This window comes from Pantherophis guttatus, chromosome 1 (assembly GCF_059756535.1).
Source record: "Pantherophis guttatus breed Tessera chromosome 1, ASM5975653v1, whole genome shotgun sequence".
Classification (NCBI taxonomy): Eukaryota; Metazoa; Chordata; class Lepidosauria; order Squamata; family Colubridae; genus Pantherophis; species Pantherophis guttatus.
Genome location: NC_142063.1, coordinates 133,596,468 through 133,616,476, shown reverse-complemented (window position 1 = coordinate 133,616,476; position 20,009 = coordinate 133,596,468). Strand labels below are relative to the sequence as shown.

General features: G+C 39.1%; 1 protein-coding gene across 3 annotated transcripts in view; it reads left to right on the top strand.

Annotated features, from left to right (window-relative positions):
* The first annotated feature begins 11,631 nt into the window (after window positions 1-11,631).
* The window catches only part of ZRANB3 (zinc finger RANBP2-type containing 3), a 62,550-nt gene continuing 54,172 nt past the window's right edge, over window positions 11,632-20,009 (top strand). For 2 of the 3 annotated variants that reach the window (XM_034424155.3, XM_034424146.3), the window contains exons 1-2: window positions 11,754-11,878; window positions 15,953-16,114. In XM_034424155.3, coding sequence (XP_034280046.2) covers window positions 15,960-16,114 — 155 coding nt within the window. In that variant the 5' untranslated portion in view covers window positions 11,754-11,878; window positions 15,953-15,959. Of the gene's footprint in view, window positions 11,879-15,952; window positions 17,549-20,009 lie in introns of all 3 variants that reach the window. The other variant, XM_087884387.1, reaches the window with a different exon arrangement.

The window sequence follows — 20,009 nt, the reverse complement described above, 5'->3', positions numbered from 1 at the left end:
CCGGTAACTTTATAGAAAAGGACATTGGCAATAAAAATGGCGCAACGGTAGCAGAAATATTCATTTGCAGAGTGCCACTATAGAGGGAATTCAAGATGAATATTAAGTATTTTAAATCACAGAAACATGGATCCCAAGCCATGTGCCTTTTAAACATTAAACAATGTTTTAAAGTGAGCACACACACACACAGTCTAGCAAATGTTAGAGATGACATAACTTATATATTACACCTTATGAGATGATTTGATAAGGAGAGGACCTTACTCATGAAGAATTCAATTAACCCCCCTTAATTCAAATAATTGCTTGCATTCATTTCTACTCTTGCTTCAAGTGAGTATCTCCACCCCATACAGCAGGGACAGGCAAACTGTCATTGAATTACAATACTTGCAGCCACAGGTGGTACAAGAAATAGTGAGATATGTTACAACATAGTTTGTAATTTAATTAGCATTGCAAAAACCATCATTTGTACAAACAAAATAGGAGTACAAGCTTTGGTCAAAATGTATTTTTCAATCCTGTAACATAGGATCATGAAGTTCTGACTGATTATGATTGGCTTTGCATCAAAATTCATTGCATCAAAAGATGGTTTTCTAGTTTGTGCCTCTTGATATTATATAAACCCAGTTACTATATTTAGTTTAGGCTGCAGTACGTTTCATGTGAAACAAGGCAACTGGGTTAGTTCTGGGAACTATGGCTGTACAAATACAGTTTCTGTCTGAACAGTCTCATACAGAGAAACATGGCTTAGAAAACTGACCCAAGATCTACCTTGCAGGAATGCATCAGCAAAACTTCATCACTGTCTTTATTTCACAGATACAAACTGTGTTTTGCTTGGCCCATACCTAAAGCAAACTCAATGCGAAAAATAATTTGCTAATGTAATTAGGAGTAAAAACATAATTGTTAGTCCAGATACAGTATAACATCAAATATATTTCCCTGTGGTTAATGGGGAAACATACTTCCTTACATTTGATTTCCAAAAATAAACAGTAAGATTTATAGGCATGATAACTATTGCTTCAAACTCCACGTAGAATTCTAAAGTTGTAGTATAATGTCATTAAACAGAATCCCACAAAGACCAAGAAAGAGCCACAGTAGTCACGTTCACATACCAAGCCAAACCTGAACAAGCCACATTAAGACATAGTACAAGTAGTCCTCGACTTACATCCACTGGGTTATAGATCATTCAAAGTTACAACAGCACTGAAAAAAGTGACTGATGACCAATTTTTTTACACTTACAATTATTGCAGCATCCCATGGTCACATGTTCAAAATTCAAACATTTGCTTGGATGCTTGGCGATTGGCTCATATTTATGACAATTGCAGTGTCCCGGAGTCATGTGATCACCTTTTGAGACCTTCTAATGAGCAAAGTCAATGGGAAGCCAGATTTACTTAACAGCCATGTTGTTAACCAGTTATTCATTTAACAACTGTGGCAAGAAAGGTGGTAAAATGGGGCAAATTCATTTAACAATGGTCTCGCCTAGCAACAGAAATTTTGGGCTCAATTGTGGTCATCAGTCAAAGGCTATCTATATGAAGATAAACCCAGCCAGTCTATTAGCAATTGGAATATCTTAACTTTTACATAGGTTCTCTCACTGCTTGAGATGAACATTAGTCAAGAAGCTCAAAAAACAAGATGGATCCAGTTTAGATTATTATTCCAGTATTATAAAACTACGAATGAAGATTGGTTGCAATGACCCATTTAATTTTCATGATTTCCATCTAACATTTAATTTGACTTAAGACAAATAGAAGAAGCTCCAAAGAAGATTGGCAATGGGGAGAAAGAAAATAAGAAGAGGGGGAAAGCATAGAAAGATCTGACTGTCATCTGCACAATACTATAAGATAGAAATGATTGCTTGACTGAGTTCATGTAAGGTTATGAACAAGGGTCTAAATGCAAAAGCAGTTTGAATCTAGGTGAATACTGCTGAAGGGAAAAGTGCTAAGTTTATCCTATCTCACTAATGAGTCAGTGGAGGGAGGAAGCTCATTTTGGAGAAACTGGTGCAACTAAGCATTTCATTTGGTCTTAAGTTATTTTAAACCTTCTCTTTGCACGTAAAAGAGATAAACCTAGAAGCCCCCTGCTAGACATTTTCCTAAGTCTTAAGTCAAAAGTTACCAATATGGGTGCTCTGTGGCAGCTGGTTCTTTTCTATCCACCTAATTGAATGAAATAACTGAACCGAACACCATTTCTAACAGTGCCCAGACAAGATTTCTCTACGGCATAAATACACCTTTACTCTAAACATAGAATAAAAAAAAAAAATCCCTAAGGGCAAGTGACACACATCTTCAGCATAGCCACATATACAAAGCAAATTCCATTTGGCAAAATTCCATGTCATTTCTCTCTGCTTTGGGTCCTATGATGGGTCCAGCTGCTGTACTTTCAGTTTCTCAAACATGGCTGGGGAGGACATAAAGAAGAAATCTCCTCTCATCCATGCATTGCTTCCTCCCTTTCTGTTTAAATAGCTTGGTGCTCTCCAACAGAAGGCGCACAGCAAGTCAGACGGCTCATTTGAACTTTAGCATTTTACCATTTTGATCTGGGTAGATAAATGTCATAGATTCTCCTTTTAAGATTCCACCTCTGCATGAAAAAAATGAACTACACACAACAGTACGCACTCCTCCGTGATCATTACTTCTTAAGATACCCGAAGCAGAGTGAATACATTATACAAATGTGCTTGCCAGGTAATGATGTACAACCAGAATCATGGACAAGAAAAACTAAAAAAAAAAAAAAAAAATACTGACTAGCACCACTGTATTCACCATAATGAAATCAAATATTCTTCCTTTTTAAAAAATCTACTTCTCATATCCTTCCTCAGAACTATAAAATTATAGTATTTGCTAGAACATTTTCACACACAAAATTAAACTGTCCTTCTGTAATAGTCATTACATTTAGCTCCATTTTAAGTTGCATGTCACCAGAAGAGGCTGCTTAGTCGACAGTGGTGTAGCTTATCTCTTCTATCTGGCCTTCAACTTACATAGTGCCAAATACAATCATGAACAGAAGGAATATAATTTCAATAAAGGCAAAAAAAAAAAAAAAAAGCTGGCTATCTGCTTTTCAGTTAAGCTCCAAAAGATAGAGGTTGTTTTTAAAAACGAGTATTTGATCACAGAATACATAAAACCCAAGCATTACATTTTAGTTGTGAAATACATAAATCTAATTCAAATTCTTTCTGAATAGATTCACTGAGGCAGTTCCAAAATAGTGCTTCAAAGGATTATCTTCCTACAGAGAAAGATTTTTTTTTAAAGACTAATTTGACTGTATAATTATCACTCCTATACTGGAAAACTGCCTGAGTTGGTAAAATGCTAAAAGGTATCTAATTTAGTAAAATACAATCCATTTTTCAATGTTACAAAGTCAGTTCAGACAAGTGTCAAGATGGGTACAAGAGAACTTAAGATAAGAACATAATGTAAATATAGAATTATTGCACCAAACAAGAAACTTGGAACATATATAGGGCAGGCTATAATAAATAGTTTAAAAGGTGTATTTTTATTTTCAAAATATCCTGTAGCTATAATATCTAGGAAAATAATATAAGACTGTATGAATATTGGTCAGACATCCTATTCTTGGGCTTTTGAGCAAGGGTTCGAAGGACAGACAGCATCACCAAATGTTTTCCTATTTGTAAATCCCAATGTTAAAATATATCAATATTTAAATCTCCATACAAAACACCATACAGGCTTTCAACAAGATTGAGGGAGATCACTGAAGCAAGGTCTGTTAAGATGCTTTGTGGAGAGCTGAACAGACAATATGATTCCAGGTATTGAAGCAGGATGAATATGTAGCTTGACCAGAGGCTAAAATTGGCCAACACTATGACTAACTTCACAGAACCTTGCTGAAAAATCAGACACATGTACTGCTAAGACTTATGGGTATGCTTTGATTTGTATAACAAAATGATTTTATTAAATGGTCTACTGAGATTTAAAGCATTTTTCAAATGATCTCTGAACTACATATGGATGTTTAACTACTGCTTTATAGCAATTGCAGGATCGTATAAACAGTTATTTTTTTCTGGAAAATTTTGAGTTGGAAATCTGAAATAAAATGGCACTAGATTCTAGAATGCTTCAAGTTAATTTTTAAGCAAAATGATCAGTTTGTGAAATTTATGTACTGTATTCCAAATTATATTGCACATAAGTCAGCTGAACAAAACTAAGTGATAAGGACATGAATTCAAGAAAGCACATTTAGTATGATTTAAATATTATCTTCAATCAAAAGCATTATTTAGAAGTTATTTTATCAGAATATTTTAAGACATGACAGTTCATTGTATTTTTTAAAAACAAAATAACCAAGGTAGTTCACAAACAGAAATTCAATCAGTTTTTGGTCTCAATTTCAAAAGTGTTCACTTGGTTGGAAATATATCTATGATTGCACCATAAATTTTACAAAAATGAAACATCAATTTTAGAAATAAGAGTAGCTGTTACTCTTATTGATAGAATTTCTTTTTACCTGCATCACAGCATTGGCCAATTCAGCATTTCCTACTTACAGGCCTTAAGTTAACTTCTTGAGAAAAAGGCAACTTTCCTTCCCCATAATACGACAAGGATTTATCAGTTGGAAATGCTGAACATATCTTAGAAACAAACATAGAGGACAATATCTCCACCCAGTCTTGACAAGACTCAAGTTTAGTTTGGTTTTTTATTTAGAAAGGGAGTTAAAAAGTTAAGTGGATGGAAGGGAAATAAGACAAATAGATTTGGGTTAAATCGATGTGCCACAGTAGACTGGCACAATCTTTCACGTATTTGCATTGTTCTTTAGAGACAACAGCATATCACAAGTTCTTGGGAGTGAACAAGTCGCTAAGTACCCACAGATAAAGGAAGCATTTATATAATGATATACATTAAACAAACAAGCCTACAGCTCTGTGTGAAATACACATTTTGCATTATTTCAACTTCTAGGGGCAGTATGGGAAGAGCATATCTTGGATAAGGGAAAGTCACACTGTCTGGGCACTAATAAACCAACCCTTAACACCTGTTTAAAGCAGACAGAATCTCCTTGTCCCCATAATCCATCATAACTTCTTATACAGACAGCTAAAAAAAGACAAGCAGACTCACAAATAAGCTGCCCCTTATTACATATTTTAGGTCCCATACTATTTCTAAACACAGTAGAAGGCTAAATATTCCACACACACACACAAATCCCTGATACTCCATTTGAATGTTCTGGCCATTTCCACTAGGACTTCACTTCATCTGAACAGAGAAAACAAACAAAAAATCTGTGCAATCAACTCATCAACATACCATGATCACTGCCATGGTCATGAAGACTGGGATTGAAAGAGTGTGTGTGTGTGTGTGTGTGTATGTGAGAGAGAGAGAGAGAGAGAGAGAGGGAGAGAGAGAGGGAGAGAAATTTAATTTAGAGAGAGAGAGAAATTTAATTTACTTATTTCATAAAAATATAACTCTTCTGGGTAAGCGAGGCTGACAGATCACCACAGATTTTTGCAGGTATTATTTGGAACCCTTGCCATACTTTTATATTTTGGAGAGTTTTTGGGTTCGACCAGTTTCCATCAAGATTTATAGCTTCTTGGGTTATGTATTTATACACATAAATAAAAATGTTGGAAGAGTAAAAGGTAAAGGGGGAGGGAAGGGAGATGTCCTTTTTTTTTTCTTTTTTTCTTTTTTGCAGGCCCCGAGGTGACAATCCCAGCCTTCCGGATATGAGAAGTGCTTGCCATGAGTACAAGCAGCGACTTGTCACTTGTGTGTGTGTGTGTGTGTGCGCGCGCGCCTATCCGAAATACGCAGACTGACTGTCTGTCTGTCTGTGTGTGCGCGTGTGTGTGCAGACATACATGTGCGTCTGGGATAGATAGGCAACCCATACATGGCAAGCCGGGAGCGAATCAACTCCGGCATCCCTTTGCCCCCAAGGGGACAACGCTTTTCCCCCCCATCACCGCAAGGCCCGTGTGTGTGTGTGTGTAGGGGGGGGGGTTATAACTGCACCAACTGCATCCACGAGGCAGGCGCACTCTCCCGTCCAAATGCAGGCCCTGGGGGGGGGGGGAGAGGCTGGCTGGCTGGCTGGCTGGCTGGTTTGGGGTAGCGCCGCCGCTGCTGCAAAGCCCCAGAGCAGCCGCGCTCCCTTCGCTTGCAACGGGACAATCGCCCGCGGCGAACAGCCGGGGACTTCCAAACCTTGTGCAACCCGCGAGGGGGGAAAAAAAAAAAACACGCGGGGGGTGGTGGCGGGGTGGGAGGGGGGGATAGAGACACAACCGGGCGATTGGTAAAAGGACTGGGAACGCGGGGGTAACTTACCGCAGTGCCGCGAGGATGACGAACGGGCAGTCCGTGGGGGGGAGGGAGGGAGGAAAGAGAGGGGGAGGGGAGGAGCAGAAGACGTCGGCAAGGCCGGCTTGCGAAGGGAGCTTCACACACGCGGGGGAATTAACCCCATCACCAGCCCCCTACAGCGGCTCCGGCTCCTGCCGCGGGTGCCACCGAGGACCGCCCTCTACGGGTCCTGCCGACCAATCGCAAGCGTCCCTCCCCGTGACTGGCACCCGGCGCGGCCACTCGGCAACCCGCGGCCCTCTTATCATCGACTCCTCTCTCCCTTGGAGCTATCCGCTGAATGGTCTAAAATGCGGCCCACGAATGAAAACGCCCGTCAGGAGCCGAAAAGCCAATCACGAGCCGCAGCTTGCCTAAGCGACGGCTCTTAAAGGGCCAATTGGAATTTAAAAGACCCGGCATACACTATTCCCCCGCCCCACCTAATGACGTCATTGCGACCGGCACGATCGGTTTCGAAGCGCTAACCTAAGTGGGTGCTCGGATTTGTTCTGAGTTGGGATGGGATCCTCTTTGGCTGTAGATATGAGGGTTGCTTGGAGGGATATGCGCCGTGATATAATGTAACAAGCGAGAGAAATGGGTCAGAGTCGTCCTAAAATTCCCTGCGTGGGGGAGGGAGGGAATTGGAGCAAAGCATGATGGGATTTGTAGTATCGCGTTCAAGCTTGCCATAGACCACCGCAAAGGGGTCATTTGAGTCCGTTGAGTCCTGAAATTCTTCCAGATGCTCAATACGTTGTAGGCTGGCTTTTTCGCAAGATGCTTTAACCAAGTCAAATAAGCCCTTGCAATACTCCATGAATAACTAACGATTTAGGGCTAGGGTTTGCCATATGCCGTGTTTAATATTTAAACTGTAAAAGCAGGGACCAAAACCCAAAAGGAGTTTCACAGCACTGAAACTCTGCTGAAGCTTGATTTTTTTTTTTTAATGTGACCTGTCCTCTAAATAGCTTCAGGTGAATTACAACTATGGTTTTTATAGCTACAGTTGTGCCACATGTAAATCTAAAGCAGGAAAAAAATGTTTTGAATCTGCCTTGGGATCCTCATTGTACTTGGAAGGGATACCTTAAAGAAACCACTTTTCCTGACCTTACATGGCAGCTGCATGGAAATACAGGATTAGTATAAGAAACTAGAAAAAGATGCAGTTTGCTAAAGGTGCTGCTGACAGATTCAGTGAATGTACCCATGGTGACAGATGTTGGAGCTGAAGCACTTTCTCCTGCTAAGATCTGAATACTTGCATATTTCTAGTCACTACCCCTGCCCAAGGAGATATTTATATATGTTAACCTGGTTAGTTTTGTTGCTTAGTGTTACATATGACAATTATCTGGCTCAATTAATGTTCACAGTACAGTATTGTTTGAATATAGATTAATTCCATAATTATAGGTGTGCATTTAATTATATTGTTTGCATGGTTAGGAGGTTGCTCCTCCAGTCACTGCAATGAATCCTTATGGAAGAGTTTCTGTGGTTTCCTCCAAACATGAGCAACAGGAGTTGCTTGTGTTGTGTAATGCAAGTAACGTTTTTGTTTTAAAAAATTACAGTTCGAACAACATAATCCATGTTTGCTTTTCAGTGTATTACATATTCTAAACGCTTCTAAGCAGCGTTTCATACTACTGATACTATCTAGAACTCAAAGACTTTGATAAACATCTTAATGATTCTTATATAACTTCTTAGCATTTTAATGTTTCCTAGAATTACTACCAGTAGTCTATAAAAGCTTAAAGCCTGAAGAATTTAATTTTAATTTTTAAAAGATGTTAATATATTTTGCACTTTAAAGCTAGGTTTATTCATTATGAAGCATCTTGTTCTACCCTAGCTCAGCGATGGCTAACCTTTTTGCCATCGCGTGCCAAAAGGGGATGTAGGGGGTCATGCGTGCCCACACACATAATTCAATGCACCCCGCTCCCCGGTGCATGTGTGCATGACCCCCCCGCTCCCCCCGCTTTTGACACGTGATGGCACGGTGGGCCCTATAGGCCCATTTTTCGCCCTCCCCAGGCTCCAGAGGCTTTCTAGGAGCCTGGCGAGGGCAAAAATGGTCTTCCCCATCCCCCCGGAGGCTGGAAACGGACTGTTTGCCGACTTTCGGTGGGACCGGAAGGCCCGTTTTTCGCTCTCCCCAGGCTCCAGAGACTTCTGTAAGTCAGCAAATGGGCCATTTCCGGCCTCTGGAGGGCCTCTAGTGGGGTGGGGAAGGCCATTTTCGCCCTCCCCAAGCTCCTATAAATCCTCTGGAGCCTGGAAGAGCGAAAAACAGGCCTTCCCTACACACACCCGGAGGCCCTCCGAAGGTCCGAAACAGCCAGTTTCCCGACTTCTAGTGAGCCCGGAAGGCCTGAAAAATCAGCTGGCCGGCGTGTGCATGTGCTCTGCGGCTGAACTAGGGCAACGCTCGTGTGCCCACCGATATGGCTCTGCATGTCACCTGTGGCATGCGTGCCATGAGTTCGCCATCATGGCCCTAGCTAGATTTTTTTTCTAAATGTCTCCACTGTATAACTATAAAGAATCTAGGGATATCTTAAAGGCTTCTAGAATGAAATCAGGCCATGACAGATTTAAAGTTAATCACCGATTATGGCCATCCAAACCAAACCATAATCTCACCCACTTCATTTGCAATTTTCCAGATTTCTGACCATAACATGCCTTTATTAATAACAATCAGCTGACATAACTTATCCTAGTTGTTGCTATTCTGTTAAGCCTAACCCACAATTAGGCTTATCACAATTTAACAGGATCTAGGTTAGGATGGGAACCATTGTACTGCCCAAAGTTACTTACTGGATACAGTCCAAATACAGAGTTGGGAATAGGCAACACAATACTATCCTGGGGAAGAGATTCAGCCCATGATCCTATTATGTAGAGTGCTTCATGGCTCGATTCTCTCTCCTATTTAACCTCTACATGAAGCCACTGTGTAAAGTGATCCAATGGTTTTGGATGAGGTACCATCAATATGCAGTTGATATCTAGTTATATACCCATTGAGTGATGCCATGAATGTCCTATGCACTGTCTGTGGCTTGTAGGGGCCTGGATGGGGAGCAATGGGGTCTGACTCAATCCAAGCAAGATGGATTGGCTATGAGCATTTCATCTGCCTAGGAACAAGTTTCCTTTGAGACTGAATTGGGTAATACTGTCCCAGACAGATGCAGTGCACAATCTGAGCAACATTTTAGACTTGGTTCCTGCTTGAAGAACAGGTAGCAGCTGTGGCTAAAAGAGCCTTTCGGTTGTGCATCATTTGTGCCCATTCTTGAACCAGGGGGCCTTTGTCCACAGTCACTCATGCTCTCTTAGATTATTGCAACACACTCAACATGGGTCTGCCCTTGAATAGCAATTGGAAACTTCAATTGCTTCAAAACATAGCTGCATGGAGAGTTAACAATGCCTGTTATGTGGCACGTGTAACACCACTACTACAGGAACTGCACATGTTGCCTGCACATTTGCTGCAATTCAAGGTGCTGGTTGTCGTCTTTAAAAGCCTTCATGGTTTGAGATTACCTAAGGGCTCATCTTCTCCCAATAGTTTCTACTCATCCAATTCAATCTAATAAATTGGGATGCTGTGGGTCTTGTCAGCCAAGGAATGTTGACTGGCAGGTACTAGGAGACATGCCTTCTTGGCAGTAGTTCCTACACTCTAGAGCAGTGATGGTTAACCTTTTTGGCACCAAGTGCCGAAACTGAAGTGCACGCATGCTGGAGCAGTGGAACCCGGAAGAGAGCAGCTGGCCAGTGTGCATGCATGTGATGGAACGCAGAAGAGCAGCTGGCGACGGTGTGTGTACCCACAAGGAGGGCTCTGCGTGCACCTCTGGCATGCATGCCATAGGTTCGCCATCACGGCTCTAGAGCATTCTTCCGTTGGCACTCAGGATGGCCCAAATCCTGTTAGCCTTTCATAAGGCTTTAAAAACTTGGCTATGTACTTGGTTACACTATTGATGTTTATGTAATTATAATTTTTGATTGCCTATATGTATATAATTTTTGTTTTTCTGGGTTTAATTATTTTGTGCCCGGCACAGAGTAAATTGGATTGAGATGGACAGCTATAGAAATTAATTTTTAATTTAAAAAAAAAACAAACCTCTGGGTCTGGATTATGAAGTAAATCATTCCAGATTAGGCTAGGTTTATCATATAAATCTACCCACTAGGGTAGAAATTTTCAATCGGGAGGGATAGCAGAGCTAATTTATTAGTTTGAAGCAAACAACATAATATGCACTATCAGCTAATGAGCAGCGGGTCATTAGACTATATTACATTTGGAGTCTAGAATTACTTAATTGTTCCATTGTTCAATTAGTAACAGAACAATTGCCTCACCAATCAACATACACTAAAATGATAGCCAAATATTTGCTACAGCATTAGATCATACTCTTGTGCAAGCCATAACCGCCAGCTAATTTCTTTGTATAAGGTGTGCATAGTTGCATGCAGTGTTTCTCAACCTTGGCAACCTTAAAACGGTTGGACCTCAATTCCCAGAAGTCCCCAGCCAGCTTTGCTTCCTGGTAATTAAATAAGTAATTTCTGTCCTAGTGGGGAAGTTCATATGACAAACCCCAGCTTTGCTGGCTGGGGAATTCTGGGAGATAAAGTCCAATCATCTCAAGGTTGCCAAGGTTGAGAAACGCTGCTATGAATTATTTCCCAGGACAGTTAATTGCTTTTAACATGCAATTCTATACATACCTACTCCATACATACCTCAGTTGAAGCACCTGTGCATACTCCTGCTATTTCATTCTCATAATCACTATCTGACCTGGTCGTCTCCCATATGTTCATAAACCCATCAAACCAATTAGCTGCTCCATCCTGTAACTTTGCCGTCTAGTACCTTGCACTCATTTACCAGCTCAAAAATTAGACATTCTTCGCATCGCTCTGTTCCAGGGATACAAAATACTTACAAAGAGGGCCGTTTCCCTTCATTAAATCCACCCGCCCCCAAACCCCCCAGCCTTTTATTAGCGCGGCATCGAAGGCTTAAGGGAGTTGTGGTTTTTTCCCCCCAACATGCACGCATTTTTCCAAAATATCAGGATTGCTTTTCTTATGAGAAAAGCCGGAAATCTCTTGGGATTTCAATCCGCGATGAAGATCGCCTTCATCGCTGGGGCCCGAGGGAGAGCATTAAGCAAACCAAGAAGCGAAGCCCGCCCCCCCCCCCCACCGCTTTGATTTATAGTTTTGCGGGAAGCGTTTGTTAAGCAGTTGGGTTTGTCCTGCCATGGGTGAGATCACTTCCGTCGGGTTTAAGCGCGAAAAAAAAAGGTCATTCTGGTTAGCAGCCGAAAAAAAGAAGCTGTTGCTGCTTGGGCGAATGAGGTTTGGTGAGGAATTCTTTACCTGGTTTTGTGCACAGTCAGTGGAATAGCAAATTAGCCTCTGTCCCTGGACTGCAATGATGCCTCTACATGAACTTAGCAATGTGCTCTCTCTTTGATGCATGGCACTAGCTCCTGGAATTGTTGCTTTGGAAAACAAGATTAAAGATTGCTTGGATTTTTTTTAGCCGTTGTCCTATATCTAGGACAGACACTCATTGAATTTAGGCTAAAATGGAGTTAGGTAGTTTGTGGTTCAGGATGTGGTGTAAATTCAGCCATTGGCTTAACTTTGTTTTAAGCTTTATTTGGGCACAACTAGTCCTCGGTGTGTTTAAAATAGATTTACTACACTGTATGAACTTGGTGGGAGTTAGATGTCTCGGATGGCCCCCTTACTATAAAAAAAAAAACAACCTCTAAAATATGATGTGTGTTTAGTCAATTAAACAAATAATCTTACATACCGTACCTCTATGATATTGCTGCAGGTTTAGCCTGTACTGGTGTTCCTATTGAATATTGAGTTACTAGGTCAGTGGGAAAGGTATGACTGAAATATAGTTTAATAGTAAAAAAAATAATTCCCAAACCGCCTAAAATTAATCTGACTTTCTTGACACTGTGTTCTGAGCAGAGATTGAGACAGAGCTGAATTACTGCCCACTTTTACAGGTAGTCCTTGATTTACGGCCACAATTGAGCCCAATATTTCTGTTGCTAAGCAAAACAGTTGATGAGTGATTTTTGCCCCATTTTATGACCCTTCTTGCCACAGTTGTTAAGTGAATCACTGCAGTTTTTAACTTGGGTTGTTGGAAGTTGGCTGAGAAAGTTGCAAAATGGTGATCATGTGACTGGGATACTGCAGCTGTCCTAAATGTGCAAAAGTTGCCAAGCAACCAAATCTCATGTAATCATGAGAATGCTGCAGTGGTCATGAGTGTGAGGACTGATCATAAGTTACTTTTTTCAGTGCCTTCATAATTGAATGGTTGTGACGTGAGGACTATCTGTACTGACTAAAATGTTCAGGTAGAGAAACCAGGAGTATCTACTCCTTCTTTAGCCATGAAAACTGGCTGAGTGAGTTTGGTGTGCATACTCTATCAGCACAATCCACCTCACAGAGTTATTTGGGGGAACCAGAATGGATTTGATTTAAATCAAGTTGATTTAAATCACAAGTTAAATCATGATTTAAATCACTAGTAAAAAGGCTTGATTTAAATCAACTCGATTTAAATCATAATTTTTAAAGAGCAACTGTCATCTCTGCTACTCCTTTGACCCACTGTTGACTCACCGATAGTCCCAGTGTTGCAGAATATACAGCCTCATGCTACATAACTAAGCTCCATTTCATGCTGAATAAACTAAATTATTTATGTATCTTAAATAGAAAACTATCTTACAATAGATTTTTACCCCAAAAGTTACCCCAAATTAAAATAAATTCGATAAAAATCAAAAAAATCCGATTTAAATTAAAAAAAATCTGATTTTTTTAAAAAAAATCATTGATTTTTATCCATCCTGGGGGGAACAGAACATATTTGGGAAAATATCAGTATAATACAATAGGACTTGCCTAGATGTTTCAACACTGCACCCCAGAAAATAACTACCATGTGTATTGTTTTAATTATATGTGGCACAGGTGTCAAACTCGCCGCATCACGTTGCCATCACGTGACGTTTTGTGACATTTTCCCTCTTTGCAGACCTGGAGTGGGTGTGGCCTGCGCGTGACGCATCCAGCCTGCGGACCAGCCAGTTTGATACGCCTGGTGCATGGTCTCTCTTGTGGAAACATCTTAATATTTTAAATAAAGCCAATTTGTCATTGAAATGAAAGGAAACTACTTCAATGATCCATTCTAATAAATTGGTATTCTACAGCAGGGCAACTTTAAAATGCATTGACTTCAACTCCCAGAATTTGCAAGACAGCTATGCTGGCTGGGGAATTGTGGTTGCCAACTTTGGGAACCCCTGTTCTACAGACATAAACACTAGCATATTAGTACTGGCGATATCAAGATATATTGAAGAAGCAAAGTTGATTGACTAAAAACAGGCACTAGCACGCTTTTAAATTACCAAGAATGAAAGGAAAATTTAAAACCAATTTCAAGATTGAAATCTTTGTTAAATTTAATAAAAGCTTCTTCCTATTTTTTGTACGTTTTTAGAACCTTGTATTTGTCTATCAATTTATTTTCTATCTTTTGGTGGAATTTTTGACCTTACATTATTTTACTATTATAATAAGAGTGGCGGATGGCATTGTTTTCTATTCTCTATGGTCTCCAACATTTTGGATTCTCTCCTCTTGCTTTTTTTTTTAGTATAGACTCTTTTTATTCAGCTTGTTGAATGAGAGAGGTTGAAAATCAGCAGAAGAAAATTTCGGTACAGCAATAATGAGAACATATTTGATTTATAACTCTCTAGAACATTTAGAGCAAATGTTGGACTCTATTCCGCAGAACACAGCTGGCAATACAATGGCGTCCCTGGAAATTTCAAGTGGCCATTGAAAGTTAAGTTATGAACATCAGAAAAAATTAAATCAAGAGTAATTAGACAAGTATAATTTCCAGATATTTGGAGAAAAACAAAACAAAATAGAAATTTGAGAAAATAAATATATGGAACATTTTTTTTCTTATCAGACCTACCGGTAAATGTAAACTATTGTATTGGTTAATATAAAATGTATCTTTAGTTTATGATACATTGGCATATTTGTTGGATTTACAAGACTTTATTCATATTTAAAAAACCTTCAACAGATGACTTTCACATAAGAATATTTTGGCTTTATTTCAAAGAGCCTTGTTTAATGGGACTTACTCCTAAGTATACTGGGAATATGGTATTCTTGAGGATTCAGTCTTGAGGACTAGCAGATTCCAATTTGAGTTACAGGAAGAAGTAATCGGAATAACCACTTGTGCTACTACATCACGGATAGCAAGACCATGGCAACCCGATTCTATGAATTGAGGGAATTCTTAGGGCTAACACCATTATCAAGAAAAAAAAAATCAAATGCAGGTAGTCCTCAAGTTACAACTATTCATTTAGCAACAGTTTAAAGTTACAACAGCCTTGGAAAACGGGACTTACAATCCATCCTTGAAGTTATGACTGCTCTTTCAGACCCACGGTTGGGTGATTGCAATTTGGGCACTTGGTGACTGGCTCGCACTTCCTATTGCAGTGTCTTGCTATTATGATTTGCAACCTTTTCAGATGGATTCCAACAAGCTAAGATAATTGGGGAAGCCAGATTCACTTAGCAACTACATTAGTCACTTAACCATGTGATTCTCTTAATGACCATGGTAAAAATGATCAAAAAGTATATTTCATCCCCCTGTGTTATTTTTCTTTACAGATTATAAACTTCTTGGATTTTGAGAACCTGCTCTTTTGCTTATATCAGTCATATCATGTTTGTTAATGGATTGTAATTAATTGCTAGTATCATCTTTTCATCTTTTACAATTACAAGCTACATTACTTTTTATGATGTTCAACGTGAGCTTTTCTATTATTGTCTTCTCATCAACAGTGAATTTACTGTTGAATAAATACACTGTCCCTACTGGCACTCTGGTTACAATATCATTTGAAAGATATTTTATTTTATGTCTATATATGCATGCACGTGCAAACAGACACACACTTCTGGGTAACTAATTTAAGAAGAACAGAGTTGGAAGGTACCTTGGAGGTCTTCTAGTCCAATCCCCTGTTCATTTCAGACCAATGGTTTGTCCAATCTCTTCTTAAAAACCTCCAGTGCTGGAGCACCCAGAACTTCTGAAGGCAAGTCATTTCATGGATTGTTCTAATTGTCAGGAAATTTCTCCTTCGTTCTAGATTGTTTCTCTCCGTGATTAGTTTCCATCCATTGCTTCTTGTCCTGTAATTTTATTCCCAGATTCCTTGCTTGATTGTTGTGATTTGTGTATAATACTATTGCCTATGTGGTCTTCAACATCGCTGAAAAGTAATGAAAAATAATGCTGAATTTTTAATAAAACCCTTTCTTTTTACTTTTACTAGAATAAAGATGGCAGCTATTATCCAGGAGAGTCCTAGAGTTGGAATGTCATGTTCAAATTCTGATGCTGATGAAGAATTTTCTTATCTACCTGAGAAGCTAAAGGAAAAACTGCTTCCTTTTCAGAAGAAAGGAATTACATTTGCACTAGAAAGAAGTGGCAGGTGAAATTATCTTAAAAGATGTGTGGTGTTGAAGTTGTTTCTAAAATACAGCCTCTGGCCTATTATGTTGAATGGAATTTTTGTACAAAATGTTCACTAAAGTTTTGGATTTGAAATATTGAACACTATTAATGTCAAATTGTTGAAGCTGAATCTAAACTTAATTCTACTTTTTGAGTTTGCATTCCAAATCACTGGTCTGTAAATACTGGTCCTTGATCAAACTTGGCATGTATTTTATTTTTTATTTCATACTTTATACTGTTTTTTTAAAACTTTTTAAATTTTTTTTACAAATAACCAAGTTGGCGATTGTATCCAACAAACCTATTTTCCTCATAGCAACAACTCTAGGAGGTGGGTTGGGCTGATAGAGAATGACTGGCCCAAGGTCACCCAGCGGCTTTCATGGATAAGATGGGACTTGATCTCATGATCCCCCACTTTGTAGCCAGGACCCTTAACCACTAGATCAAACTGACTCTCTATATATTTGTCTTTATTTTATTGTAGATACTTAGAATACAATCGAGATTTTAAAAAAACTAAGAAAAAGAAAAGATGTTTGCAGATGGTATAAAACTGAATAAAAATGCAAAGTAATGTTAGATTAGTGTTGCTTTTTAAAGTAACTTCTGTCAGTTTAAAAAGTTCAATCTGCAATAATTAACAACAAATGCCAGTATAGTATGAATCATTGATCAAAGTGAAGAATTAACAAAGATTTCTGGGTAACAAAAATTAAATCCTTATTTCGTAAATTAAACAAAGTGTTAAGTATTAAACCAGTAAAAGAAACCCAATTTGGAGATGTAGCATATGGCTGTAGGTAGAACTATAACCTATGAATGGTTTCTAAGATTAATTAAATTATGTTTCACAATTGTTTTTTAAATACAAAGTTATTTTTATATTGATGCATACTCCAGTGTCTTAAGGTGATATTCTTCTATAGAAGTGCTTAGAAGTGATTTTCAGTAAAAAGCATAGTGTCCTGGCAGTTGTTAGCTGTTAGCACATTTATATGGAAATATAAGAATTAACAGAATAATAGCTGATCGGAAAGAAAATTAAATCTTTAAAATTTGTTCAATTCTGCCATAAATAATCTTTCAGAATTGTTGAGCATAATAATATTTCCACCAGGGAAAAAAATAATCTAAACTGATTATTGTATTTCCAGTAATTTTTAGAAAACTGATTGTCTATTGTAGCAGCCAGTATTAGAGTAATATTCCAATGGTAAAATATCTTGTAAGTCTGCTATTCAAACTAAATTTAATATTTGATATTTCCATTAATACAATGAGCCACGGTGGCGCAGTGGTTAGAGTGCAGTACTGCAGGCTACTTCTGTTGACTGCTGGTTGCCTGCAATTTGGCAGTTTGAATCTCATCAGGCTGAAGGTTGACTCAACCTTCCATCCTTCCAAGGTGGGTAAAACGAGGACCCAAATTGTTAGGGGCAATATGCTGACTCTGTAAACTGCTTAGAGAGAGTTGTAACAAAGTACTGTAAAGTGGTATATAAGTCTGAGTGCTATTGCTATTAATATTCCCATTGTTGCATATCATTCATCCTGTTTAAATATTATACCAGTTGTTCATACTCTTTAATTTGTTCAGTTTCTGAATTATATTCCACTGATAATTTGTCAGTAAAATTTATCCCCCAAAAGTTAGGAATTTGGTTTACAGGTTTTTCAAATTCAACTTTATCAAAAAGTATCTGACCATTCAACCCACAACAGCACAACTGACATAAGCTATGAAAAAGATAATATTTCCATACATCAAAAACATTTCAGAAACAACCAATAGACTCTTATCACCACATGGCATCACAATAGTACACAAACCAACGAGAAAACTACAAAATATCTTACGTTAAAAAAAAGAGACCCATTAGCCATCGAAAAAAAAACCAGGCATCAGGTACAACATCTAGAACAAACAGGCAGAAGTCTAGCAGAGCACATCCATGCACACTAATTAGTAGTCAGAAGACATGTAAATTCCATAATTTGACAATACATGGACAGACTTAGTCGTAGTTTCAACTGGGCAACTGTGATTATCCTAGACCAAGCTAAATGCAAAAACTAGGGAATTCCTAGAAGCTTGGTACTCATACAGATTAGCCATCAACAAGCACATAAACAACATTTACACATCATTTAAAAGAGACAATAAAAAAGCTAAAAAGGAAACACAGGCCAGAACACCACCTTCTCTGCAATCATCACTCTGCCAATGAAAACGGGGCTCGGGGGCTGTGCATGGCCCCCCGGTGCCCCATTTTCGGCCATGAGGGCCTCCTGCAGCCCTCTGTGAGAGAAAATGGGGCTGGGGGAGCTCCAGTTTTGCTGGCAGAGGGTTGCAGGAGGCCATCACGGCTGAAAATGTCCCGTATCACGTCCACCATGGCCACACCCACCGCCTGGCCCTCCGAGGTCAAACACAACCCTGATGCAGCCCTCAATAAAATTGAATTTGACACCCCTGCTCTAGACCATTGATTCATTTCTTTATAAATCAACAATGACCCTCCTCCCTCCAAATTCACCATTTAATTCAGCAAACTGACAGCTTAGCTAGCTGATAAAGCAAAATAACAATGTGGTGCCCGTGGTGCAATATGATCTTGGTTGTGATACATTTCGTTACCCAGCTAGTTAACAATCTCAGTGCTAGAAGGGAATGGGGTTTATATACTATATAAACATCTGTTTATAAACATCTATAACTATTTATATACTGCATATATACTAAACAGAGCTTACCATATCCTTTGTAATTGCTTTGATAGGCTATTGCTTGATTGTCTGAGTTCCCTGATTAGGGTATTGTTTACTCCTCGTTTGTCTGGTGTTAATCCTAGAGTTGATTCCTACTTATTTGGGTGATGATTGCAGAGAGGTTTTGCTGGCAGAGGACTGCAGGAGGCCGTCTTGGCCAAAAACGGGGCACGGAGGGGGGCATGCACAGCCCCCCTGAGCCCCGTTTTCACTGGCACAGGCACTGCGGGCCGGATCTTTGCTGTTTCCAGGCCGGCCCCATGGGCCAGATCTAAGCACCCCATGTGCCGGATCCGACCCGCGGGCCTTGAGTTTAATACCTCTGGTCTAGAGCCAGAATATGTTAAGGAATACTGTCTCTCTTATGCAACCGGTTAAGGTTTTTTTAATTAATCTTCAGAGACTCACCAAGTGCCTTCAATGAAGTGAGGCAAGGAAATATAAGGAATACTTTTTTGGGTTTTTTTTACTGCAAGGCCTAGTTTATGTAACACTTTCTTCAGGAAATCATACCTTTTGCTCATCCCAAAATATATTTTGATATAAGGCAAAGGTTTTCTTCTTCCTAGCATTTCTATAATTTTGTTCATTTGATTGTAACTGGATGCTGTAATTGGAACAAGGAATTTTATGAGACTGATATCTTTGCTATGAATTTTTAATTATGTTTTCTTGTTTTTTATTTTCTGAACTTTTTAATGCCCTTTGAGATGTTTAATATTTTAAGAAACTTTGTCAGTCCTCCAGAAGATTTTGGTTATTAGATGGATTGCAAGTATTACCAATAGTAAAAATAGAAAAGTACCCCGTATTGCTGTCAGACTGATAGTTCTCATTAGCACCAAATTCATTTTGAACATTCTATATTTGTGTCATTTGAGGCTCTATTTTTGGCAAGGTACTGTTGCAACGCAAGTCATTTTGTTTCAGAATTAGGACTGCATCGTGTGATTGGTGACATATAAATGAAATGGTTGCTTTAACATTTTAAAATGTACCAGGTTCACATTCTTTAAATAACTCCAGTATGAGAAAGATGTTAATGCTAAAGTGCTGCCTTGTATGTGGGATGCAAATTATATGCTGGAGTGTTATAT